This window comes from Mauremys mutica, chromosome 1, assembly GCF_020497125.1.
Source record: "Mauremys mutica isolate MM-2020 ecotype Southern chromosome 1, ASM2049712v1, whole genome shotgun sequence".
Taxonomy (NCBI): domain Eukaryota; kingdom Metazoa; phylum Chordata; order Testudines; family Geoemydidae; genus Mauremys; species Mauremys mutica.
This window is the reverse complement of record NC_059072.1, coordinates 317,108,288-317,135,576: the sequence shown is the minus strand read 5'-3', so window position 1 is coordinate 317,135,576 and position 27,289 is coordinate 317,108,288. Positions and strand designations below refer to the sequence as shown.

The following is a 27,289-nucleotide window of genomic DNA, read 5'->3' as shown; positions in this document are numbered from 1 at the left end:
CAAAGTATGCCTGTTAGGGGGCTTATCCCTTCACCCTCTCACTTCCCTGGTCCTTCTCACATGAACAGAGAGCAACAATACCCGAAGTCCAGAGGCGCAAACAATTCAATGTTTATTGGGGTGAACTTCCAGCAAGCATGATTCCAGTTTCCTTCCTTAGTGTCCCCCTTCCCATCTCTGACACCACAGAGCCTTGCCTGTGTCCCTGTTCCTGTTCCCATCCCCTGTTCCCATTTTCCCCTTTAGCAAGACATGATTTTAATTCCCCCACCCCCAGTCCCTGTTCCCATTTCCCCCGCCCCCTTCCTGATTGACTGCAGACTATATAGTAAAACCTGAGTTTTGCTTAGCTATTCCTTAACCAATTATTTTACTGAAATTTAACTAACCAATCCTAACATATTGTAACATGATTATTTAACCAATTATACCCCACCACCTTAATTGGTTTACACCCAACAAAATTAATTATACAGCAGACAGAAACAATCACAGAACCAGACAGAAACCATGCAAATAAACATACAAAACAATACAGAAGTGAGGATTTCACAACTATACCTATACAGACATAAGGGTTTTCCAGCTGTGTCTATTGATAAGTGAGTTCTTGCCAGACAGGATGCTATCAAACTAAGTTTTCTTTTACATCTTCTAGGCTCTTCTCTTTCTCTGGAGGTGAGAGGAATATCAGGACAGGATTGTATTCCTAATAGCCCAATAGCACCTTATTTCAATGTGATTAGTTTGGAATGTGAGGATGTGACCATACACTTCCCAGCTTATGGCTCCCTAACTACATCTTAGCTGAAGGCCTTAGCCTGTCACAGTAAGAGAAGGCCATTCCACAGACAGTGATTTTGATTCTTTCTTTTATACCTCTATAACTAGCTAAGTGATAAGAATACACCTACATTCTTAAAGTATAGGCCTTTGCAGACAGGCCTGAATATCTATATCCTAACAATGCCTTGTAAGGTATCATTTTAAAAGTCTTAATCTGAACATTAAGTTGTATGTGCTATCATTGTATATGAAGTTTTGCTATATATGTGCCACTGAAACATGTTGTGAGGTTGGGAACACCCACAAGCAGCCTTTCACATACAACAAATAAAAGGCCAAACAGTATTGATGGCCCATGGAGGAGAATGCACTCACAAGGATTACTCCAGGAACTGTGTACAATGGAAACCTCTCAGAGATAGCACATAGCCAAGGGAGACTGTTTGACTCATGTCACAGCAAAAGATCTTTCCAGCAAGCTGGAAAAAGATATAAAAGAGGGAAGTGACATCACTTGGCCTCATTCCCTTTACAACACAACACCTGGAAACACCTTAGGAACAAAGATTGACCTGGGGAAGAGGGGCCCAGGTGGGACAAAATTCCAGCCTGTGTATGCAAAAGCTGTAACTTGCTTGTACTAGCTAGCAGGGTGAGACACCGCTTGATTCAAATCCTATCTAATTTATAAGGCCTAGATTGCATTTCTGTTTATTTCTTAGGTAATCTGCTTTGATCTGTACACTCACTACTTATAATCAATTAAAATCTATCTTTCTGCAGTTAATAAATCTGTTTTATCTTTTTTAAATCTAAAACAGTGTGTTTTGCTAGAAGTGCTTAGGGAATATGCTCAGGAACAAAAACTGGTGCATTGGCCTGTCCCTACTGAGGCAGGGGTGGACTGGGAAATAAATTAACAGGTCAGCCTTTTGACCAGGACAAGACAGTACAGCTCTGAGGTCCTAGGCTGTGGAGTTGGGGAAGAAGCCTCCATGTAACTGCAGCTGGGTGTGTCCCTGCCTGTGTAAAGGTTTGTGTGAGTGCAGGACCGGGAGCGGTCTGCAGCTTGTCACAGCCTTCCCAGTGTGAGAGGGGGCCCAGGTTGGTATGTCAGAGGCTCACTGGTACCCCAGTTCCAGGTTGCACCTGGCGGTGGGGGCTGTCACACCAAGTTTATCATTTCTTGGGTTTGGGAGTGCTTGAGGGAAGCAGTGCTTTGTATCTCAACAATAATCTCTGTGGCAGTTCAGAGGTGATAAACCAGGAGTGGGCAAACTATGGCCCACTCAGGCTTTGGATCCAGCCCGCGGGATATGGCGCAATGGGCCCAGCGCTGCTCTCAGAAGCGGCCAGCACCATGTCCATGCAGCCCCCGTGTGTGTGTGGGGGGGCTCTTTGCACTGCCCTTGCCTCCAGGCCCGGCCCCCTGCAGCTCCCATTGACCAGGAACGGGAAACCGCTGCCAATGGGGTCTTCAGGGGAGGTACCTGGAGGTGCAGCAAGGACAGTGGACGTGGAGCCCTCCACCCCACCCCTTTCCCCAGGGGCCGCAGAGCTTCCTGGAGCGGCGCGCAGCCGGGGACAGGGCAGGCTCCCTGTCGGCCCTGGCGCTCACCACTGCCACCCCGGAGCCACTTTAGATAAGTGGCGCCAGGATGGAGCCCAAACCCCTCCTGCACCCCACCCCCCAACTCCCTGCCCTAAGCCCCCTGCTTGGACCCTGCACCCCTCCTGCACCCCAACTCCCTGCCCTGAGCCCCCTCGTACACCCTGCACCCCTCCTGCACCCCAACCCCCTACCCTGAGCTCCCTGCTGCACCCTGCACCCCTCCTGCATCCCAACCCCCTGCCTTGAGCTCCCTGCTGCACCCTGCATCTATCTTACACCCCAATTCCCTGCCTTAAACCCCCTGCCTGCACCCCACACCCTCCTGCACCCCAACTCCCTGCCCTGAGCCCCCTCGTACACCCTGCACCCCTCCTGCACCCCAACCCCCTACCCTGAGCTCCCTGCCTGCACCCCACACCCTCCTGCACCTCAACTCCCTGCCCTGAGCCCACTTGTACACTCCCAACCTCCTGCCCTGAGCTCTCTGCTGCACCATGCACCCTTGTGCACCCCAACCCCCTACCCTGAGCCCCCTCCCACAGTCCACACCTCTCCTGCACTCCTGCCCTGAGCCCTCTCCTGCACCCCAACCCCCTTCCCTGAGCCCCCTCATACACCGCACACCCTTCCTCTACCCCAATCCTTTGCCCTGAGCCCCTTTGTGCACACCGCACCCCCTCCCACACCCTGCACCCCAACCCCCTGTCCCAGCCCTGCATACAATTTCCCCACCCAGATGTGGCCCTTGGCCCAAAAAGTTTGCCTACCGCTGTGATAAACTGTGGTCCTTGAGGACTGTCCTACTCTGGGAAGATAGCACAGCACTTGCATCACATGGAAAGGAGGGGCTTAATGTGGCATTAAACCATCTTTGTGACCTCCAGAGTCCTAAGGCCTGTCTATGTAATGGCAGCTTCCTATAGCTGTCCTATAGGCTGCAGCTCTCAATGCTCCCTAGCCCAGCATGCCCCCATGCCGATACTTCTGAGGTAGTCCTTGCAAGGCAGCTTTATGTCTATCTTCCACAGTTCATGTGTTGGAAGAATCCTCCCCCAAGCATATCCAGTGCATTTAGGGGCCCTTTACATTGCTCTGGCCCTTCTACCAGTATAAAGGGGCTGGAGCTGGGTGATGTTTTCACCCTGTCTGTTTGAGCAGAACAATAGGAGTCTGAAGACCAGTCTTTCTTTACCCAGCACCTCTCTTGACTCACTGTGAGACTTTGGGCAAGTCCTTTAACCTCTCTGTCCCTTAGTTTCAGTGTCTAGAAAATAGGGTCAGTAAAAATCAATTTTCTGTATAAAGCACTTGGATTCTCTCAGTACAAAGGTGATGTATAATTACAAAGTAGTATTAGTAAGGCATTTTTAAATTAAAATACTCAGTGGAAAAGAAAAAAAATCGCACTACCATATTATTTAATGGCTAGTGAGATAAAATCCTGACATCCACCTCAGAACTCATAACTTTCAGATAGCTTTTCACCACAAATCTCCACTTCAGTGATTTCTTCTTTCACTCTGGCATGTGACCATTTAAAAACAAATACATATAGTGAAAAATCCCAGAGCACCTAAAACAAAATATTATAACAAAGAAAAAAATGTATAAAAGCAATATTTGTATGGCTTTTCTTCTACTGTTCTTTGTCAGTGTTTGTCTAATTTAGATTTTAAATTCTTGGAGACAGGGTGTGCTTTAAAGTGTTTTGCACACCAATAATATAAAAGTGTTAATTATTGTCTGTATGTCAATTAATGCAGCATAACTTTATAAATATTGCTTACACCAAAACAGTTTTTTCTGATATGTAATCCTTTTCAAATTTCTGCTTCCCAACATCCTGCAGTTTCTGCATCCTGTATTACAACAATTATTTGTTAAAATGTCACTTGCTTGGTCATCTTTGTGTCAGTGTTAGTACATGAAGTCCTCCTATTCATTTTCTTTCTTTATCATTTGTGTTTCTGGCTCCAACTATAATACTACATCATTTGAAAACAATCATTGGACAATGTTATTTCAATCATTTGAAAATACCAGTGCCATATCTTGACAGGTAGAAAATGTATTTTGAACTGTACTACTTAGCACTGTACACTATGCTGCTTCATACACTATACAATGCAAAGGTATTTTCTGTTTTATTTCCAAAACATACATGTGTATACAATGTAAAGTTAAAAGCAGTGCCTGCAATTACAACATTCATTTTTCCATTTCCTTATAGGGAGACCTAGTGAAGAAAGAGGATATCTTTGTTGCTGTAAAAACATGCCGAAAATTTCACAGAGACAGAAGTAAGTTCTCAATTTTTCCAAGACTGAAGCTGTATGTTAATGAAATTAACTTAATAGTTAATTATCCTAGTATGTTAGCTTGTCGATTGTTTGTTGTATGTAGTTCTTATAACTAAATGTTTGTGAAATCTCCAGAGAAAAATAAAAGCTGAATAGTTCCAGTTTTCAGAATTTAACAAGATCCCCAAATTGACCCACCTTAATCCATTTATAATCCGCTCAACTTTTTCATGATTTAAAAATGCCAAGCTTAAAAATATTCCTTCAATCCTAAGTGGCTCAACAAATGCACTGTACTCTTATTTCTCCCTGAATGTCAGTGAGCCTTCATGCTATCGGTATTCAGGGAACATTTAGAATGCCATCATTATAAATTATTGTGGCTATATGGAAACGTAACTATTTGCTGAGGAAAGAATTACATAGTGTTGCATTCTTATCCAAACTGTTTCCACTTCATGTTACTGTATTTAGGTTAACATTATCATCATTCTATGAAAAATAACTACTTGGAAAAAATTACCTAACATGAATTATCTTGCATTCTTATCCAAACTACCTTCTTCCTTTCATATTAATGGCTTCAGATTAAGTAAAAATATATTTTATTTGTATACAAGAGTGTCTTATAAAAAAACTTCATTCAAATAAACCAACAATTCCAAATAAACTCTATGTAATAATTTGGGAAGCAGCAATCTTGGTTAGCTATCTGCCCCTCCCCCCCAAAAAAGACAGAGAAAAACCCCAGGGTTTTATCAAGCTCATTACTAGATGATCTATTTAGGCTCCAGCCAAATAGCTGATACAGGGAGGCTCAAATCACTTTCAGGTTGAAGCTTATTAAGGTAGCCTGCCTAAATTATTAGTTGTTAGGTAATAGCCAGTATTTTCTATCCCCAACATAGGGTTACATGAAACAGACCAGTGCAATTCAGGATGACACAGCTATTTAATTTAATATGTGAGTGACAAATTTATATGTAAATAACATGATTTGTCAGGATTAAACATACAACTCCTAACCCATGAAATATAGGTATGTGAGATCTTTTAGACGACAAAGTTGTTTAACCTAGGGCTGTCTCAGGTATTTGAGGAACTGCTCTGTAGGGGTTGTTTTTAAATAGGTTCTATGGGTTCTATCCACATACTTCTGTACTCTTACATGCACTACCAGCCATCTGCTGGAGTTAAAAACAAGTGCAAGAATTCTATGATAGACACATCCCTCTGGTAATAAAAAATATGAGAAAAGAAAAGAAAACCCAAAAGACGGATACTTATGCAGGACGGTTGTCACATTCATCCTGCATAAGTTTCATTCAGCCTTAAGAATCTGGTACATGGTTGAAAAGATTAGCCATCAGTCCTACTAGCTTTGATGTTTAATGTTGACACATTTGCTGGCTGCCTAGAGGTTACTTGCTTGAAGGTGCTGAATCTTAAATGTTGCATGTTGCTGGACTCCTCCTACCCATTGGTGGGCTTGCTGGGACAATGAAGGAAGCACAGGCCTCTGAGTTAGGTATTCCGTAGCCAGAGGCTAGCAGCCATGACAACAGCCATTGCAGGCAAACAAGCCAGAAGCCAGTAGCAGGTCCTCTTCCTAAAGTTTAGTTTTTGAAGCTGGTGGTCTGGCCATGCAAGTTCAGAAATACGTTGTGGAGGACAGTGGCTTCTCTGCTAAGGGTGGTGGTAAGGGCCCAGGAGTTTGACTGGTGGAAGGGGCTTGTAGAGGGGCAGTTGTCAGACTTGCCATCGCCATTCTTAGTCTTGTGGTAGAGGATTTTCAGTACTTGATGCACTCCCTGCATTGTACGCCAGTCTGGTGCATGCCAGCTCCACCACCTGCTTTAAGATTGTGTCTTTACTCACACCAGAAGTTAACTAGAACCTCTGGTTTGCTCCTCTGGCAGGCTAGCAGTACACTGGGTGGGTAGGCATTTTGCTATTCGGCAGAGCTGATGAAGATGACAGAACAAGGAGCTGCATAGAAACTGGACCAGGCTGCATTAAACACTGAGCAAGGGTATATAAATGGCAGGTAGCTTCTGGTGGATAGGGGGTGAATAGGAAGTGATTAAGTAAAGGGACCAGAAGATAAAAGTATATGAAATTGTAGGAATGGCATTGGTGGTCTATCGAAAAAGAAGCCCCGGTACCTGTGCAGTTGCTGCCTCCACATTCCAATGTGAGTGAGTAGTGGTGTGACTCACAGCTCAATGTGGGCTTTGCAACATACTTCCTAGCTGAGGATGCCAGCAGAGGTTCAACATATCATAGAATCTCAGGGTTGGAAGGGACCTCAGGAGGTCATCTAGTCCAACCCCCTGCTCAAAGCAGGACCAAACCCAACTAAATCATCCCAGCCAGGGCTTTGTCAAGCCTGACCTTAAAAACCTCTAAGGAAGGAGATTCCACTACCTCCCTAGGTAACCCATTCCAGTGCTTCACCACCCTACTAGTGAAATTTTTTTTCCTAATATCCAGCCTAAACCTCCCCCTCTGCAACTTGAGACCATTACTCCTTGTTCTGTCATCTTCTACCACTGAGAACAGTCTAGATCCATCCTCTTTGGAACCCCCTTTCAGGTAGTTGAAAGCAGCTATCAAATCCCCCCTCATTCTTCTCTTCTGCAGACTAAACAATCCCAGTGCCCTCAGCCTCTCCTCATAAGTCATGTGCTCCAGCCCCCTAATCATTTTTGTTGCCCTCCGCTGGACTCTCTCTAATTTATCCACATCCTTCTTGTAGTGTGGGGCCCAAAACTGGACACAGTACTCCAAATGAGGCCTCACCAGTGCTGAGTAGAGGGGAATGATCACATCCCTCGATCTGCTGGAAATGCCCCTACTTATACAACCCAAAATGCCATTAGCCTTCTTGGCAACAAGGGCACACTGTTGACTCATATTCAGCTTTTCGTCCACTGTAACCCCTAGGTCCTTTTCTGCAGAACTGCTGCCCAGCCATTCGGTCCCTAGTCTGTAGCAGTGCATGGGATTCTTCCATCCTAAGTGCAGGACTCTGCACTTGTCCTTGTTGAACCTCATCATATTTCTTTTGGCCCAATCCTCTAATTTGTCTAGGTCCCTCTGTATCCTATCCCTACCCTCCAGCGTATCAACCACTCCTCCCAGTTTAGTGTCATCTGCAAACTTGCTAAGGGTGCAGTCCACACCATCCTCCAGATGGTTAATGAAGATATTGAATAAAACCGGCCCCAGCACCGACCCTTGGGGCACTCCACTTGATACCGGCTGCCAACTAGACATGGAACCATTGATCACTACCCGTTGAGCCCGACCATCTAGCCAGTTTTCTATCCACCTTACTGTCCATTCATCCAGCCCATACTTCATTAACTTGCTGGCAAGAATACTGTGGGAGACTGTATCAAAAGCTTTGCTCAAGTCCAGAAATAGTACATCCACTGCTTTCCCCTCATCCACAGAGCCGGTTATCTCATCATAGAAGGCAGTTAGGTTAGTCAGGCATGACTTGCCCTTGGTGAATCCATGCTGACTGTTCCTGATCACTTTCCCTTCCTTGAAGTGGTTCAGGATTAATTCCTTGAGGACCTGTTCCATGATTTTTCCAGGGACTGAGGTGAGACTGACTGGCCTGTAGTTCCCTGGATCTTCCTTCTTCCCTTTTTTAAAGATGGGCACTACATTAGCTTTTTTCCAGTCATCCGGGACCTCCCTCGATCGCCATGATTTTTCAAAGATAATGGCCAATGGCTCTGCAATCTCATCGGCCAACTCCTTTAGCACCCTCAGATGCAGCGCATCTGGCCCCATGGACTTGTGCTCGTCCAGCTTTCCTAAATAGCCCCGAACTACTTCTTTCTCCACAGAGAGCTGGTCACCTCCTCCCCATACCGTGCTGCAGAGTGCAGCTGTCTGGGAGCTGACCTTGTCTGTGAAGACAGAGGCAAAGAAAGCATTGAGTACACTAGCTTTCTCCACATCCTCTGTCACTAGGTTCCCTCCCTCATTCAGCAAGGGGCCCACACTTTCCTTGACTTTCTTCCTGTTGCTAACATACCTAAAGAAACCCTTCTTGTTACTCCTAACATCTCCGGCTAGCTGCAACTCCAAGTGTGATTTGGCCTTCCTGATTTCACTCCTGCATGCCTGAACAATACTTTTATACTCCTCCCTGGTTATTTGTCCAATCTTCCACTTCTTGTAAGCTGTTCTTTTGTGTTTAAGACGAGCAAGGATTTCACTGTTAAGCCAAGCTGGTCGCCTGCCATATTTACTTTTCTTCCTACACATCAGGATGGTTTGTTCCTGCAACCTCAATAAGGTTTCTTTGAAATACAGCCAGCTTTCCTCGACTCCTTTCCCCGTCATGTTATTCTCCCAGGGGACCTTGCCCATCAGTTCCCTGAGGGAGTCGAAGTCTGCTTTTCTGAAGTCCAGGGTCTTTGTGCTACTGCTTTCCCTTTTTCCTTGTCAGGATCCTGAACTCGACCATCTCATGGTCACTGCCTCCCAGGTTCCCATCCACTATTGCTTCCTCTACTATTTCTTCCCTGTTTGTGAGCAGCAGGTCAAGAAGAGCTTTTCCCCTAGTTGGTTCCTCCAGCACTTGCACCAGGAAATTGTCCCCTACACTTTCCAGAAACTTCCTAGATTGTCTGTGCATCGCTGTATTGCTCTCCCTGCAGATATCGGGGTGATTAAAGTCACCCATGAGAACCAGGGCCTGTGATCTAGCAACTTCTGTTAGTTGCTGGAAGAAAGCCTCGTCCACCTCATCCCCCTGGTCCGGTGGTCTGTAGCAGACTCCCACCACAACATTACCCTTGTTGTTCATACTTCTAAATTTAATCCAGAGACACTCAGGTTTTTCTGCAGTTTCATACTGGAGCTCTGAGCAGTCATACTGCTCTCTTACGTACAACGCAACTCCCCCACCTTTTCTGCCCTGCCTGTCCTTCCTGAACAGTTTATATCCATCCATGACAGTACTCCAGTCATGTGAGTTATCCCACCAAGTCTCTGTTATTCCAATTACATCATAATTCCCTGACTGTGCCAGGACTTCTAGTTCTCCCTGCTTGTTCCCCAGGCTTCTTGCATTTGTGTATAGGCACTTAAGATAACCCACTGATTGTCCCGCTTTCTCGGTCTGAGACAGGAGTCCTCCCCTCTTGCAGTCTCCTGCTTGTGCTTCCTCCCGGTATCCCACTTCCCCACTTACCTCGGGGCTTTGGTCTCCTTTCCCTGGTGAACCTAGTTTAAAGCCCTCCTCACTAGGTTAGCCAGCCTGCTTGCAAAGATGCTCTTCCCTCTCTTCATGAGGTGGAGCCCGTCTCTGCCTAGCAATCCTTCTTCTTGGAAGACCATCCCATGGTCAAAGAATCCAAACCGTTCTCTCCGACACCATCTGCGTAGCCATTCGTTGATTTCCACGATTCGACGGTCTCTACCCTGGCCTTTTCCTGCCACGGAGGATAGACGAGAACACCACTTGCGCCTCAAACTCCTTTATCCTTCTTCCCAGAGCCACGTAGTCTGCAGTGATACGCTCAAGGTCATTCTTGGCAGTATCATTGGTGCCCACGTGGAGAAGCAGGAAGGGGTAGCGATCTGAGGGCTTGATGAGTCTCGGCAGTCTCTCCGTCACATCGTGAATCCTAGCCCCTGGCAAGCAGCACACCTCTCGGTTTTCCCGGTCAGGGCGGCAGATGACTCAGTCCCCCTGAGGAGAGAGTCCCCGACCACCACCACCCTCCTCCTCCTCTTGGGAGTGGTGGTCGTGGAACCCCCGTCCCTAGGACGGCGCATCTCATGCCTTCCAATCAGTGGAGTCTCCTTCTGCTCTGTTCCCTCAGGTGTATCATCCACTCCACTCTCTGCACTAGTACCTGTGGAGAGAACATGAAAACGGTTGCTCACCTGTATCTGTGTTTCTGGTACATGGATGTTTCTGGTACTCTTTCCCCTTCTGGAAGTCACATGCCGCCACTTATCCTCGCTGGCCCTCTGTCCCCGCTGCGTAGCCTGCTCTGAATCTTCAGAACATTGTGCCCGCTGCAGCTGATCCTGACGTCTATCCAGGAAATCCTCATTTTCTTTTATGGAACGCAGAGTTGTTATTCGTTTCTCCAGACCTTGAATCTTCTCTTCCAAGATGGAGATCAGCTTGCACTTTGTACAGACAAAGTCGCTCCTATCCTGTGGAAGGAAGACGAACATGGCGCATCCTGTGCAGGTCACAATGGCGGATTGCTCAGCATCCATGGTCTTGTCCTTCTAAGAGCTCTCTCCAGGCAAACTCCTTCTGTTTGCCTCTCTGCTGTTCGCTGCTCAGCTGGTTCGCAGCTGACTGCCTTTTTATAACAGTCAGGCCCAGCTGGAACAAAGCACTCCCAAATCAAACTGGTCAAACAAGCAATCAAACAATCAAGCACACAGTCAAACTGCCAAACTGCCCCCCATGTCTAGACATGTGTTTAACGGCTTTGAGTATGGATGGTAGAGGGGGATGGGAAACAACACGTGGCAAGCCTCCAATGCTTTAGTGTAGACGTAACCCTTAGCAATAGGTAAACCAGGGCACAGAAGGATTAAGTGCCTGGCCCAGTATTGCACAGAAATAATTGGCAAAGTTGGGAGTAAAACCCGTATCTCCTGACTTCCAAGTCCAGTGCTTTAACCAATGGATGACAGTGTCCCTCTGATACCTATCTACCACTCTTTCTGTTCTAGTCCTGGATGCTCTCATGAGAAGAGATTCCTAAACATTCTGAATAGTATAATTGTTTTCTTATGTGGAAAAGTATCCAACGAGCATCTAGGGTGAAACTATTACTTGTTTTATTTATAAATTTTAAGAATAGTATATTTATTACTGGTGGTTGGAGGTGATTACAAATGATGGCTAAGGATAAAATCAAATGTTGTGTCACTTGAAATCTCAGCCATGATTTGGTCTCTGTGCAAGAAGACACTGTTCAACTTAGCCATGCTCTGCTCTTACTTACGTATCAGGGCTTAATGCCCTATTTTTTCAGAATAAAATCTATTTTATTTAGTTTATTTTTTTAAGACTTTGTTGTTCTACTTGATCAAGGCATGCTTCTGGTCTCCTAGAGATTGGTTATCTATAACATATATCTTTTGGCAAAAGGAAATCGACTATCATATACTGTAATTGGAGTTGACTGAATAACTGCATCCATGTTTACTTTCCCACCTCACTGATGGTTAAAAAAAATGGTACTATAGTAGAGCTAAAAAAAAAAAAAGGAATCGAAGGCTTTAAAGGCTGGGAGACATGAATGCCTGGTATAAACATCCTTCAAGGAACACATGTTGAAGACGGAGGAAAATTCTTGAACTTTCCTCACAGCTTCCAGTGTTACACAATGAAGGATAATCTCACCCAAGAATGTGAAAGATTAATGGATACCAGCTTCAGAAAGCTCCTTTTTTCCAGTAAGTCATTTTTTTATTATATGCCAAAAGCTACATTAATGCAACATTAAGGCAGAGAATTTAATTACATTTAAGTGAGGGCATTTAAAATTAAGAATTTACCACAACTTTAACTCTCCTTCTTGCATGTATGCATTTTATGATCACATTAAAAGAATAAAATGTGCATCCAAGGTTTTAGAAAGAAGTGCAATTTAAATATAAACCAGGGGCACAGAGTTGAGTTGCCATAGATATCATCCAAAGGGCAATATTACAAATCTGCTTAAGAACTTTTGGTAAAGAGGTGAATTTATAGTTAGAATAAAATACATTTCCTTTGTATTCATTGCCATATAATTTAACATAATGCAATGTGGAGTGATCAAGTAGTGAAAGTCGCTTTGAAATATGTTATGTACAAGGAGGCAGACTTAAGGTGATGGGAACTTCCTGTGTTCAGTGCAATTCAAATCTCAACCTTAATATTGTATTGACATAATTTTTTGCGTATATTTACTTTTGGGGGTTTGCTGCAATTTGCAAAAAAATAAAAACACATTTAAAGAAGTGCGCCAAAATATTTTTAAAAACAGTATCTTCTAGAGCAGAATGTTACTGCCATGGAATCATATCTTCTACACATCTTAAAGTTTTGTTCATTTTTGTTCACCAGTTCTCACCATTCGTAAACAACAATTATCTTTTTGTTCACCTTAATCCTTAAACTGATTATTATTCAGGCAAGAATAAATGACTCTTATAACTACTTGTGTGAATAGAGCATAGTACAGGAAAGTTAATTTCCAAATCAAATACGATCTATCTTTATGAAGAATCCACTGAGCTGTCAAGAGTTTGTAATATTTCTATGCCACACAGTACACATTTTCTGGTCAGCCATGAACCCTCCAGTTTCCCAATTAATGTTCTTCCAACAATTATTGATAGTTTTCTTGCACTGTTAGAATGCACTGGCAGAAGTGTGGGGTCCAGAAAGGTTGGAGTACAGTAATTTGGGGTGTACTGGCACTGCTGGGGCTGCAGGGGTTTGGGGTGCTATGGCAGAGCTGGAGACGCACAGGGGGGTTGAGGTGCACTGGCAGAGCTGGGGTATGCCAAACCTCTTGCTTTCCCTCACTGAAGCCCCAAACCCCTCTACTCCTATTTTCCCCATTCCCCCCACCTTCTACTATCCCTCCCTTTCCAGGAAACATTCACATGTCTATTTTTTTCCCCAAAAATTACTTGGTGTAACGGGTTGGACTCACCCCTGCGGCGCCTCCTACTGGTTACTCCGGGAATTAGCTCTTCTTCCAGTCCGGAGCGTCCTCTGCAGGCTGGTGATCCACCTGTTTTGCTCTCGGCCCCGTGTCCCTCCCTGGACCTGGTGCCCTTTTAACTATAACTGGGTCTCCCCCTCCCAGGGGAACCCCCACCCTACTATCCCCACTTTGCCTCAGTAGTGGCCACTGACAGTCATGGTCTAGCCCCACACCCTGGGGCAGACTGCAGCATCGGCCCACTCATCACAGGCAAAAGGGGTTTGGATCTGCTGCTTTACCTACTCCTGGGTTGTCCCTTGCAACCCCCAGTACCTCTTGCCCTTTTCTAGGCCGCAGCCTGGGGCTTTCCAGGCTGGAGCTTCCCTAGCTCCTCAGCCCTGCTTCACCATAGGTACCTTTCTCAGCCTCTAAGCAGCCAGGACCATCTCTCTCAGGAAGCAGAGAGAGACTGACTACTCCTGGCTTCCCTGCCTTCTTATAAGCCCTGTTCAGTTTGGGGCGTGGCCTCCAGCTGCAGCCACTTCCCCAATCAGCTCAGCCAAAAAGCCCCTTCCCAGGGCTGTTTTAAAGCCCAAAAGGGCAGGAGCGGGTAGCCACCCCGCTACACTTGGATTACATTCCCCCCAAAATAAAATTGCCACCATTCAGTTCAAAATTCTTTTTTGTCATAGGTTAGAATAGATGCATTAACTGAAGGATGAATTCACAGCCAGCCAGAGAACTGTTCATTCATCCAGTCATTAATACCTCTTAGTTTAACAGTACCAGCAGAAGGAAACCATGTGGGGTTTTTTTGGGGGGAAGGAGTTGTAACTCAGGAATTCGGTAGTCAAATGATCCCAAATTTGGATTACTAATGCTGCCCGGCACCCACATGAGGCTCACCAAATTACAAAGCAATCTGATAAACCATTCATATTTTAAAGCACTTACAAGAGTTGAACTTCTAAGCATTAAAAATGGCAGGAATGGAAACCCTCAGGCCGTTTTTATGTTTGTCACATGAGCAGTGTTAAAATGTACATTTTCCTAAATATTGTTCTCAACTTGAGTCCCACCAAAAATGTAGTGGGTGCCATGCACTATCTTGCATAAAACTCAACATACCTGGACCATTTGATCCATATCACATTAATCAGTTGATCTCTATGTCTGGGGGAAAAAACCCCAAACATCTACAATTTTTTTAAATGTTAATTTTGTCAGGGTTTATATCTCTGGAAACTCTGGCTCAAATGATTCCAGATGATTAACCCTACCCTGTACCCTCTTGAGGCACACCAAATTTTCAAGAAAATCTGACTAAGCATGTCAATTTTAGAGGAGTTAGAAAGGTACACCTTTAAATAAATGTCATGATGCAAACTTAACTATAGTGGCACTCCCACAGCACTATAATAATTGTTATCACAGCATTATAAACAAAATCTAATACAGATGTAAAGGTAATATATTCCATAGCCTGGTCAGCATTTATTTAAACATCTTGTACAAAGGTGTTGAATTACATCCTTCATACAGTGAATGAAAATACACTCATATTTTATAAGAAGTTTTATTTTTATGTAAAATTCACTCAACCACTTGTGGCTTGTCTTTCACAGAACTATAAAGCTACCTCTCCTAACTACTGTAGTACTGAAAAGAACAGAATAAATGTTAGGACCATGATGCCTTATTTAAAGGCAGCATTTTCATTACCATGCCACTGAATATATCAGCTACCAGGCATCCCACTGTTACGGGTTCGATTTAAATTATAACACGAGATGTCAAATAACATAGGTTTAATCAATTTATGAGTAAAAGACAAAACAAACAGCATAATACAGAAAGGAAGGCCAATATGCTGTCAACCAATCCGGGACACCACTATGCAGCTGGTCAGCTGCCTCAAAGTTAGGCACCTAACCCCTCCGGGATGTTTTCAAGAAACAGAGGATTTCACAATTTCTTTGCATTACTTTAAATCTAATACATCTTTCTTATCTTTCTTCTTTGACATGTTTTCAAAGTCAAAGTGATGCCTATAATGGTCTGTACCTGGTAGATGGGGCATATTTTGTAAAACACACATTTCACACTCTTTACACAAACCCTGCACATAATCAGGACAGAGATTTGCAACAATTTCTTATCTGTGTTTTGAACATTTAGGATAAATGAAGGGGAGCGAGGTAGCTCCCTTTTATGGACATCCAGCCAGCCAGTTAGCTATAAAAACCCTCTTAGTAGCTGTTCTCTACTTGCTTTACCTATAAAGGGTTAAAAAGTCTTGCTGCTATGCATAGGTAAAAGGAATTGAGTGGGCACCTGGCCAAAAGAGCCAGTGGGAAGACTAGAACTTTTTAAAATTGAAACAAGACTCCCCTTTTGTCTGTCTGTGTTGTTCTCCCGGAGAGATGGGGACAAAGCAGTGATGCCGTAAGAAACTTTGGGCCAGGTATGAAAAATTATCTGTATCATACCTAGAAAAACTACTCATTTGAAACCCCAGATATGTAAGTAGATCAGGAAATGTCTAGGAAGATGCGATTAGGTTATCTCTTTTATTTCTTTATTAACATTCCTGGTTAATAGCTCTGTTTTGAGAGAGCTCCGTTTTACAAATTTTCAGTATAATTCCATTCCTTATACATGGAGCTATTCCTGCAGCATAAGCAATGTATGTAATGAAAACTTTCCAAGCAGTGTTTTTCCACTTTGCCTTTGGCCTCACTGCAAAGCACTCTGGTTTAATTTGGTCAATACAGCCATTTAAATAAACAGTAGCTACTTATGTTTCTAAATTAGCTGTTACCAATCAAGAAAGAGATCTTAGCGGATTATCATGGATAATTCTCTGAAAACATCACTCAATGTGCATTGCAGTGAAAAAAGCTAACAATGTTAGGAACCATTAGGAAAGGAATAGAAAATAAGATAGTAAATATCATAATGCTACTATATAAATCTATGGTATGCCCACACCTTGAATATTGAATGCAGTTCTGGTCGCCCCATCTCAAAAAAGATATATTAGAATAGGAAAAGGTACAGAGAATGGCAAGAAAAATGATTAGGGGTATGGAACAGCTTCCCTCTGAGGAGAAATTAAAAAGACAGGGACTTTTCAGCTTGGAAAAGAGACAACTAAGCGGGGGGGCGGGGAGAGAGAATATGATAGAGGTCTATAAAATCATGAATGGTGTGGAAAAAGTGAATAAGAAAGTGTTATTTCCTCCTTCACATAGCACAAGAACAAGTGGTCACCCAATAAAATTAATAGTCAGCAGGTTTAAAACAAACAAAAGGATGTACTTCTTCACATACTGCACAGTCAGTAAACCTGTGGAACTCATTGACAGGGGATGTTGTGAAGGCCAAAATTATGACTGTATTAAAAAAAATTAGGTAAGTTCATGGAAGATAGGTCTATGAATGGCTATTAGGCAAGAAAATCAGGCATACAACCCCATGCTGTGAGTGTCGCTAGCCTCTGAATGCCAGATGCTGCGAGTGTACAACAGGGCACAAATCACTCAGTAATTGCCCTGTTCATTCGCTCTGAAGCACCTTGGCATTGGCCACTGTTGGAAGACAGGATACTGGGCTAGATGGACCATTGGTCTGACCTAGTATGGCTGTTCTTATGTTTCAATATGACTAATTATTTTGCAGTACCGATTGTAAAGCAGACCTGGGAAGGTGAGGCTGCCCTTATTGAATATTATAGTGATTATGCAGAGACCTCCATTCCTACTATAGATTTAGGAGTACCTAATACTGAAAGAGGTAAGCTTCTAATATTATCTTTGCAGAAAGTTTCATTATATGAGTATGATAAGTTTTCAAGGTGAAATGTCTATTCAGTGTATAGTAATTTATGCTGAAGTGTTACATTTTTGTAGCACAGTCCTCTGGAAGTAAAAATAAACTAAACATTCTTCCTACTAACCACACAAAACAAGAGATGGATGGAGAATACAGTTCCTTTGGACAGAATCATTTTCTTATGATTTGGTGCCTCGCTGCTATAGACGTGGGCACAGTAAAAATGCCTGAGTGGACAGTTTTCTGCCTGTTGAAATGTTTCTTTCTGCCATCACTATTCTATCAATTTTGTTGATATCAAGGTTGTTACAGTAGAAGTGTCAGAGTGATACATTCATAACAGAAGACCTTATATGATGCCAACTGGTTACTGTAGCATGAAACACTTACAAGATGGTTTCAAAGTAATATGTGCCTACATCTAGTATGCCTGTGTTTTTAAATGTTGAAACTAAATGGAAAAATCAAACTCTGAGCATGTAACATAGTAGTTTAAAGTAATAATTTAGGGTGCCCTTGAATAGAAAAAAGCCTTCGATACTATGGCTTCAGTGGTTTGTTCATTCTCATTTTCTTGCCTTCTTTCACACACTTCACTTGGTGTGTTTCTCTTCAATGGATAGCATAGAACTGGAAACATTTGCTGTAAATCCATTTTTATTATGTTAATGGATTTAAAAAACAAGTAACGATAAATAGAAGTTCTTAATGCCAGGAGGAAAAAAAAGCAAAGTTTTTACCAATAATATTCAGCTGTGTGTCAAAAAATGTTTTTGTTGAAAAAATCCCAACTATAATACCTCAGTCTTATTTGTTTATTTATTTATTTATTACAAGACGCATTAATAGTGTTAATTGCTTCTGAAATCTCTCTTGAACACAAGTGATTTTTAGTGAGTGTTAGTGATTTACAGTTTGATCTTCCTGGAAGACATTTTTAGCTTTAACTAAGCTTTTATGACACTTTATTTCTCTTGCCATTTTGATTTTAATCAAGGACATCTCACTTACCAGCTATAAAACATTGCTTTTTATTAAATTCTAAAGCTTTTGCTTTGGTGAAGCTATCAGGAGCCATCATTTAATCCGAGTTAATGCCTATACATTTGATTATTCCATTGATTGGTTGTGCCTACTCAAGTCTTAAGAAAACAAATCTAATTATATACTGACCTGGTGCATTGTAAAGTTTCATTTATGGGTATGAATAATATTTGTACAGCACATTTCACCCATAAACCTCAAAGCATTTTACAAAGGAAGTAATTACAACATTATCCCCATTTTATGGATGGGGAAACAGAAATGAGTTGGCTTGGCCCTGGTTACCCAGCATACCAGTGGTAGACTAGGAAATAGAACCCAGGTCCCTGGAATCATAGTCTAGTTCCCTGCTCAGTTGGCCACATTGTGTCATAGAAAGCAGCCTCTTGTGGATCACCTCCAAATCAAACACACACTCTACAATACAAATTGAAATTTGGATCCTCGGCTCCTTTGCCAGTTTGCCATTATCTGCAAAAACATGTTTCAACAGTTTGGTCAACACTGTACTATCCAGTAAAATGTATCATTCAGTTTAATTTACAAATAATTGTTCTCTCTCTCAAAAACAATGTATGTTCTTTTTCTTATTCCTCTCTCTTTCAGGTCATTGCGGGAAGACTTTTGCCATTTTGGAAAGATTTTTGAATCACAGCTCTTCCAAAACACCATGGTTAGTCATTGTGGATGATGACACCTTAATAAGGTATGAATTACAGTATTTCAGAAATGCTCTTAATTTGTATTAATAAGAGTTTTAGAAATATTTATTTTGATTTATACTCCAATAAATAGGAGTACTATCTTTTGCTCCATATATTCCTGGACTCCTTTTAAAAATACAGTTTACTCTTATAAAATCTCCTATAACAAATAATTTATACACATAATAATCTGTCACTACTTTGAATATGTGACAGTCATATGTTGCAGTCTGTTGATACAAGAGCATATAAGGCATTAACTGGTTGTGACTAACTTTAAGTTAACACATTTTCTAATACAGTGCATTTTCCTGATGTGGAGCAGATCCCAGAGGATGAGGGCTCCAAACCCATACTTAGTCCTAACAGCCAACCATACCTATGTCTAGGGCTTGGCTTTGTTAGAAAATTGTCATGTTTGGACACAATCTAATTTTCTAAAAAAGAAATACCCTAGAAATGTTTACTGTCTCTTTCAAAGTAGATTAGTAAATTATATTTTATTATTGCTTTCAAAGAAATAGCAAGTTGGTAATTTGAACAGTCATGGAGAAGCAGAAAAATACACATTTACTACTTTACATTCAACACATTTTGAAGGGGAGTTGGTGTTGCAGAACTCACATGGAGCAATGGTGATCCCACAGTGACGAATGAGGAATAAATTAGAGCTGTTGGGAATTTCCTGTTTCGTTGGAAAATACAAACTGTCAAATAAAAAACAACTTTTTATTGAATCACAGGCAGGCTTCTGTCAGAACCCTGTCTGGTTCCTGGGGCTGCTGGGGAGCCTGGGACTGCCCCAGAACCAGGACTCCAGGGTTTTTAGCTCTGGCACAGCCCTGCCCTGCGACCTGCTCCAAAAACCCCAGTGTTTCCAGGATCTGCAGCTGTGGGGCAGTCCCAACATGTCTCAGGGCCTCCAGGCCACCATGAAGCTGGGAGCCCAGAAGTCCTGGGACCCAGGCTCTAACTGGGCTCAGCTCCCAACTTGATAGAAGGAGCCTCAGGCTCTAGGGGCTTCCAGGTTCAGTGCCATGGAGTCAGGAGCCTGGAAGTCCTGGTATGGACTGCCCCGAGAGTTTAGGGAGCCAGCTGGCCCAGCAGTCTGGAAGCTCTGCAGCCCCAGCCCAAGAAAGTCTGCATGGTGGGTCTGCCCAGGAGCTACAGATCCTAGAAGGCCCAGCAACTACTTATTGAAAAAATGATACAATTGTTGTCAATTTCACCTCTCCTGTTCAGTGGTGGGTAGTAGTGAAACTGACCAGCACGCAGCATTTTCCAAGGTCAGAGGAAGCATTTTTTTGTTCAGAAACACCATGTTTTTCAAATAAAATTTTTCAGACTCCCCAGTTCATGGGTAATTCTGAAATTAGACTGAAACCAGATTTCAAAATATCAAAAATTCCCATGAACCAAAAATTCCAAGTTTTGGACAGTTCATGCCTAATTAAATGAAGTTTAGCAAGTAGCAGGATCAGTGTGCTGTTACTAAGGCTATGTTTATGTTAGGGAGGTCCCCAAAGTCATAGAATCCCTGACTTCCAGAGGCCTCCCTGACATTCTCTGCTTCAGCCTCAGGGGCCGAGAGACTGGAGCTGGCAGCCAGCGGGGCCCCGGGAGAGTTCCAGCGACAGGCAACAGCCTCCTCATGAGGCCCCCTGCAAGGTTCCAGTGACAGGCAACAGCCTCTAGCGGGGGCCCTGCTCAGGGTTCCAGCAACGGGCGACGGCCTTGCATGGGGGGCACCTTGGGCAAGCGGCTGGGGATGTCCCATTTTCTCTTTGGGAAATATACTCACTCTGCAGCTCCCAGCTGTCACGGGCACAGGGGGAACCCCACAGCTCCCAGTCACCACATTGGCGGGGGAAGCCATAGAGCCACAGCAGCAAAAGTCACAGAGAGGTCACGGCTTCTGTGAATTTTTGTTTATTGCCCATGACCCAGCCATGACTTTTACTAAAAATAACCATGGCCACAATCTTAGCCTTAGCTATTACCTTTCAAAAAAGAAATCCGGGACAAGTTTGAACCAATTAAGAAGCATGACTCAAAAGTTCCTATTAAAACTCGATTTGATACATGGCCGGTGCACGGATATTTTGTGCTCTAGGCGAAACTTCCACCTTGCGGCTCCCCCGCACATCGGTTTATTGAGGGGCAAATCCCAATGAGCCTTTATAGACCCCAGGGGCCAGCCGTGCCCAGGTGCTGCTCCCCAGACCAGGTTCCCCTCTCCCTGCCCCCTGAACTCCTCTGGAGGGTGCTCAGCCCTCCCCCCGCGAACCCACCCCAGCGGCCCCCACCCCGAGTCCACTCACTGTCTTTGCCGGGCTTGGGCCGCTGCAGCAGCTCAGCAGGGATGAGCCACCTTCCGGAGGCACCAGAGACCCAGAGTGTCCTGCTTGTAGCGGTGGCGAGCCCCAGCCATGGAGGAGCCAGCGTGGCACAGGGGGGCAGTAGCTGTGCAAAGTGGCAGCGCCGCTAGTGGGGAGCAGCCGCGCCTCCGCCCCTCCTGCCCAGGCTGGGGCCTGCCCCCCCCCCAGCTCACCGCCCCCACATGCCGACGCTCTGGCTCTCCGGTGCCTCCGGAAGGTGGCTTCTCCCTGCCGAGCCAGGGCACCGCTTTTTGGCACCCCCAACCACTTGGTGCGCTAGGTCAGTGGTCTCCAAAGTGGGGTGCGTGCAGGGGGTGCGCAAGACAATCCATTGGGGGGCACGGTGGGAGGAGCACCGCTGGAGCAAACGGGCGGCGCGGCAGGAGGAGTGTCGCCGGACTGGAAAAAAAAGGGGGGGGACAGCCAGAGGAGGGAGGAAGCAAGCGAGCAGGGAAGCTGCTCCCCCGTCCCCCTGGGTCAGGCAGGGCCACCCGGAATGCAGGGGCTTTAGGGGCTGCAGGGCCCTGGGCTAAGGGGGCCTTGGTGCCCTGGCCTGCAGCTCTAAAGCCCCTTTCGGAATGCGGCCCTGAGTCCTCCGGCCGCTGGAGGAGCAGGGGCAGCCATGCAGCCAGCGGCGGGAAAGAAGTGGCACTTTCCCCTTCAGAGCCGGCTGGAGAGAAGCAGGACTTTGAAGGGGAAAGTGGAGCTTTGAAGGGGGAAAGTGCTGCTTCTCTCTGGCCACTGGCTGCGCAGCTGCCCCTGCTCCTCCTGAGTCCTCCGGCCCGTGCTCGCGCGGCCGCATTCTGAAAGGGGCTTTAGAGCTGCCGGCCAGGGGCCCTGCAGCCCCTAAAGCCCCTGCGTTCCGGGTGGCCCTGCCTACCAGGGAGGGGGGCAGCTCTCAGAATCGGGGCTCCCAGAATCGCGGCCATGGGGGTGGTGCTGCGCTGCACAGAGCCCCCTGCACCAAACAGGAGCTGCCCCAGGTAAGTGCGCCCTCCCACACGCTAACTCCCTCCCAGACCCCGCACCCCCAAACTGTGTGCCCTCCCGCACCCTAAACCTAATCCAGACCTTCAAATCGCTGTATCACAAAGTGTTAAACCAAGATTTTCAGAAGTAATGAAGCATATTCAATCACATTACTCTCACTAAAAATATTATTATTAATATTTTTTGTGAGAGCAAAAAGGTTTTTTGTACCGTTAATAAATAAAATAAAAAAAAAATATTTTAAAAATATTGTTTAGTTCATCCTTACCTCATCCTTTTTTAATTTCTATTTTTTGGGTATGTTTTATAATGTACATAATATATTAGTACAGTAGTACGTGTATGTAATTTATACATAAATAAATATACATATATTGGGGGTGCATGCTCAAAAATTTTTTACTGATGGGGTGCGCGATCAAAAAAGTTTGGAGACCACTGCCCTAGGTGACTGCCTGGTTCGCCTAGTGGTTGCACCGGCCCTGCATGTGATAGAAAAGTGAATCAGCATGTTGAAAGATGGTGAATCAGTAACAGTTGGCACTTGTTGAGGTAGAAAATGAACTTAAATTGCTTCTGTGACACTGAGCTATAAGAGAACAGGACAAGGTAATTAGATATCAGCAACATGGGCTCCTGAACATGAGGAAAAAGAGGTCAAGACAATAACAACATTCTTAAGGTTAAATCATGAGACAAAAGAGGAATTTGTGAAGGGGTCACTATAGGAAATAAGCGTTTGTTACAGCTGAATTTGCCAGTTACCATACAAGGAAAATGAGACATTCTGCAGACTCTGTATAGGAAAGAGAAATAGATGGATTATAAAAATAACAAGATTGCTATAACCTAGTGATGAGAATTGAAAATCGGAAAAAATAAGTTTGTCACAGCCCCAGTAAGAATCAATTGAGTGTTAGGAGTTGATTTATTTTTTGGTACCCTGATAAACTGCAGATTACATGTCAATAATAATTTTATCCTTCCCATTGGAAACAGTGGACTAGACTGAAAAATCGTAACAAAAGATGGCTAGTTTTTAATGGTACTGATTTATGTGACTCTTAGATTGCATAATACAGATGAATTTTTAGCCCATTTACCCTGCAAGGAACTAGTCTGATAGAACCTACCATCATCTGTACTATAGTAATTTCTCAGCATATTTTCCACACCGGATCACAAAAACTGATGCTTATTACTTTGGAGATTACTGTAAAAAATTACATAATTCCTCATTCTTTTTGATTGAACAAAAGAACAGAAGGGTATTAAAAAGTGAAGAGAAATTAATTATAGCTAATTGATAGCTATGGAAATCTTAATTCTATATGGTATGATTACTCTGTGATCAATGAAGCTATTATCCAAAGACTGAGTTAATGTTTTGGGGAGACTATAATGACTGTGAAACAAGAATTTTAACAAGTGTTCCAGTTTGCCACCTGTGTTGATGATAAATCATTTGACAAGAGAAAGACTCCAACTCTGGTTTAGAGAATGAATAATTCAGTTACAAAATCCAGATGTAATTATTCTGCTTGAATAGCAATTTTGAAATTATTTATTAAGCTATTAAAGGTCTCTCTCTTCTCTAAGTACTTTGTGGAATTCATCAAAACCAGTTTTGAGAGAGAAAGGAGTAGTTCAAAAGTATAAAGATATAAAGTATGGAAATAGAGGTTATAAAAAGGAATGAAATAGAAATAGAAGTTTAAAAAGAAAAATAGAAGTAAACGGGTTTAGGACCAGATTATTCAGTGTTTAATAGTACCTTACACCATACATATGGAGCAAAGTGCTACTTATTGTGCATAAAGGAATCAAATCTGCCATTTGAAAGGTCAGGGGAACAGATTTTAAAACAATAGGCTGGAAGGAGGTTACTAGTGGAGTTCCTCAGGGATCGATTTTGGGACCAATCTTTTTATTACTGACCTTGGCACAAAAAGTGGGAATGCGCTAATAAAGTTTGCGGATGTCACAAAGCTGGGAGGTATTGCTAATACAGAAAAGGACCAGGATATCATACAGGAAGATCTGGATGACCTTGTAAACTGGAGTAATAGTAATAGGATGAAATTTAACAGTGAAAAGTGCAAGGTCATGCATTTAGGGATTAATAACAAGAATTGTGGTTATAAATTAGGGACACATCAGTTGGAAGTAACAGAGGAGGAGAAGGACCTTGGTTGAGTATTGGTTGATCACAGGATGACTATGAGCCGCCAATGGGATATGGCCGTTAAAAAAGCTAATGTGGTCTTGGGATGCATCAGGCAAGATATTTTCAGTAAAGATAAGGAGGTGTTAGTACCGTTATACAAGGCACTGGTGAGACCTCATCTGGAATATTGTGTGCAGTTCTGGTCTCCCATGTTTAAGAAGGATGAATTCAAACTGGAACAGGTACAGAGAAGGGCTACTAGGATGATCCAAGGAATGGAAAACCTCTCATATGAAAAGAGACTCAAAGAGCTTAGCTTGTTTAGCCTAACCAAAAGAAGGCTGAGGGGACATATGATTGCTCTTTATAAATATATTAGAGGGATAAATATCAGGGAGGGAGAGGAATTATTTAAGCTCAGTACCAATGTGGACTCAAGAACAAATGGATATAAACTGGACATTAGGAAGTTTAGACTTGAAATTAGACTAAGGTTTCTAACCATTAGAGGAGTGAAGTTCTGGAACAGCCTTCCAAGGGGAGCAGTGGGGGCAAAAGACATATCTGTCTTCAAGACTAAGATTGATAAATTTATGGAGGGGATGATATGATGGGATAGCCTAATTCTGGCAATTAATTGATCTTTGATTATTAGCAGGTAAATATGCCCAATGGTCTGTGATGGGATGTTAGATGGGGTGGGATCTGAGTTACTACAGAGAATTCTTTCCTGGGTGCTGGCTGGTGAGTCTTGTCCACATGCTCAGGGTTTAACTGATCGCCATATTTGGGGTCGAGAAGGAATTTTCCTCCAGGGCAGATTGGCAGAGGCCCTGGCGGTTTTTCGCCTTCCTCTGCAGCATGGGGCATGGGTCACTTGCTGGAGGATTCTCTGCACCTTGAGGTCTTTAAACCACGATTTGAGGACTTCAGTAACTCCGACATAGGTTAGGGGTTTGTTACAGGAGTGGGTGGGTGAGATTCTGTGGCCTGCGTTGTGCAAGAGGTCAGACTAGATGATCATAATGGTCCCTTCTGACCTTAAAGTCTATGAGTCTAATAGGATCAGATGATTTTTTTAAAAAGAAAAAATTTGGAATATTTTTATATATACACACATGCAATGATTCCTATCCATAGTTTGTGGTTGAACTAGAGCAGTGGTTATCAACCAGGGGTATGCATACCCCTGGGAGTAAACAGAGATCTTCTAAGGAGCACATCAACTCATCTAGATATTTGCCTAGTTTTATAACAGGATACATAAAGGCACTTGCAAAGTCAGTACAAACATAAAATTTCATCCAGACAAACTGAGAAAGTAAGCAATTTTTCAGTAATAGTGTTCTGTGACACTTTTGTATTTTTATATCTGATTTTGTAAGCAAGTAGTTTTTAAGTGAGATAAAACTTGGGGTACACAAGACAAATCAAACTCCTGAAAGGGGTAAGGGTGAAAGGGTTGAGAACCACTGAACTAGAGCACCCTTTTTGCAATTTGTGTTAGTTTAGCTGTAAAATCATTTTAGAGTAGCATGAAGAGGCCCAAGCAAGGACTGTCTTTGGGATCCTGATCCTACTTGGGACTCTTGTTGTTACTGTCATATAAATAAATAATAATAATAATAAAATAAGGCCAATTCTGGTACAGATCACTGCAGTACTCTGTTAGCCTTTCAGTCTTTGTAAATTCTACCTCCCTACCCTTCTTTCAGTGTAGTCTGGAAAAATCCAAGTATACTTTAAAATTGAAGACTCAGTGTTGCTGAGGAACATATTTGTTTCTTCTGAGAAATGTTTCATGAACTATCTAGTTAATCATTTGAAGTATTATGGATTATTTTTCAAAGGAAATGGTCTAATTAGCTTTAAACTTCCATTACCAAGTTCAGATTGACTGACTATTTTACCTGGAATTCCCACAATTAATTTACATGTATTTTTCTATACTGTATTCCAAAATGTCTTTTAAGCTGTCAATGTAAGTATTTTGAAACTTGTTTTAAAGAAATAAATATCTATATCTGATTTAATATATTTTTAATAAATGGACTCTCATTTTAGTATCTTTAGGCTCCGGAAATTACTCAGCTGCTATGACCCAAATGAACCAGTGTTTCTTGGAGAGCGTTATGGCTACGGATTGGGAACAGGAGGATATAGTTATATCACTGGCGGAGGAGGGTAACTTACTTTATTTCAAATCCTACTGAGAGCTAAAACAGTCATTCTTCCAATGCAAGTGTTTTGGAATATTATAGATCACACAGAAGTGACAAGAATAATGTTTTATCACATGACATAATATAGTGGCAGAAAAAGGGCGGGGGCCTTAGAGCACAGTTATTGCCTTCGCTGAGGGAGCATCCCTCTCCCTCTTTGTTTGTCTGTGGTGTGAGTGAAAGTGATTGTCTCCCTTTTGGTTTTTTAATTCATGTTCTGAAGAGGTAGGCGAGTGAGTCCTTTAGTGTTGGTACCAATGGAAGATAGTTTCTGATGTAGAGAGATCACTGCAGATCGATTGTCCACTCCTTATGGTTGAGAACTATAGTTTCCTAATGGATTTTGTGAATGATTTGGGTTTTAGATTAATATATCCATGATCTTCTAGGTTGATCCAAATAACATTAGTGAGACCCATCGCTTGTGGGTCTAATCTCTGTCCATTTTGTTTGTTGGGTAGTTGTAGATCCATTATTCTATTTAGATAAGTTAAAATCTAAATTATTCAGTCCCATGATCTGAATGCCCTTAAAACACGTAAAATCAGTA

The 27,289-nt window shown here is 43.2% G+C and overlaps 1 protein-coding gene across 10 annotated transcripts in view; it reads left to right on the top strand.

Moving 5' to 3' along the window:
* The window catches only part of B3GLCT (beta 3-glucosyltransferase), a 143,874-nt gene that overhangs the window by 101,990 nt on the left and 14,595 nt on the right, over positions 1-27,289 (top strand). For all 10 annotated transcript variants that reach the window (XM_045016436.1, XM_045016428.1, XM_045016449.1 and 7 more), the window contains 4 exons: positions 4,629-4,698; positions 17,082-17,195; positions 18,885-18,984; positions 26,582-26,701. In XM_045016436.1, the coding sequence (XP_044872371.1) occupies positions 4,629-4,698; positions 17,082-17,195; positions 18,885-18,984; positions 26,582-26,701 (404 nt within the window). The remainder of the gene's footprint in view (positions 1-4,628; positions 4,699-17,081; positions 17,196-18,884; positions 18,985-26,581; positions 26,702-27,289) is intronic.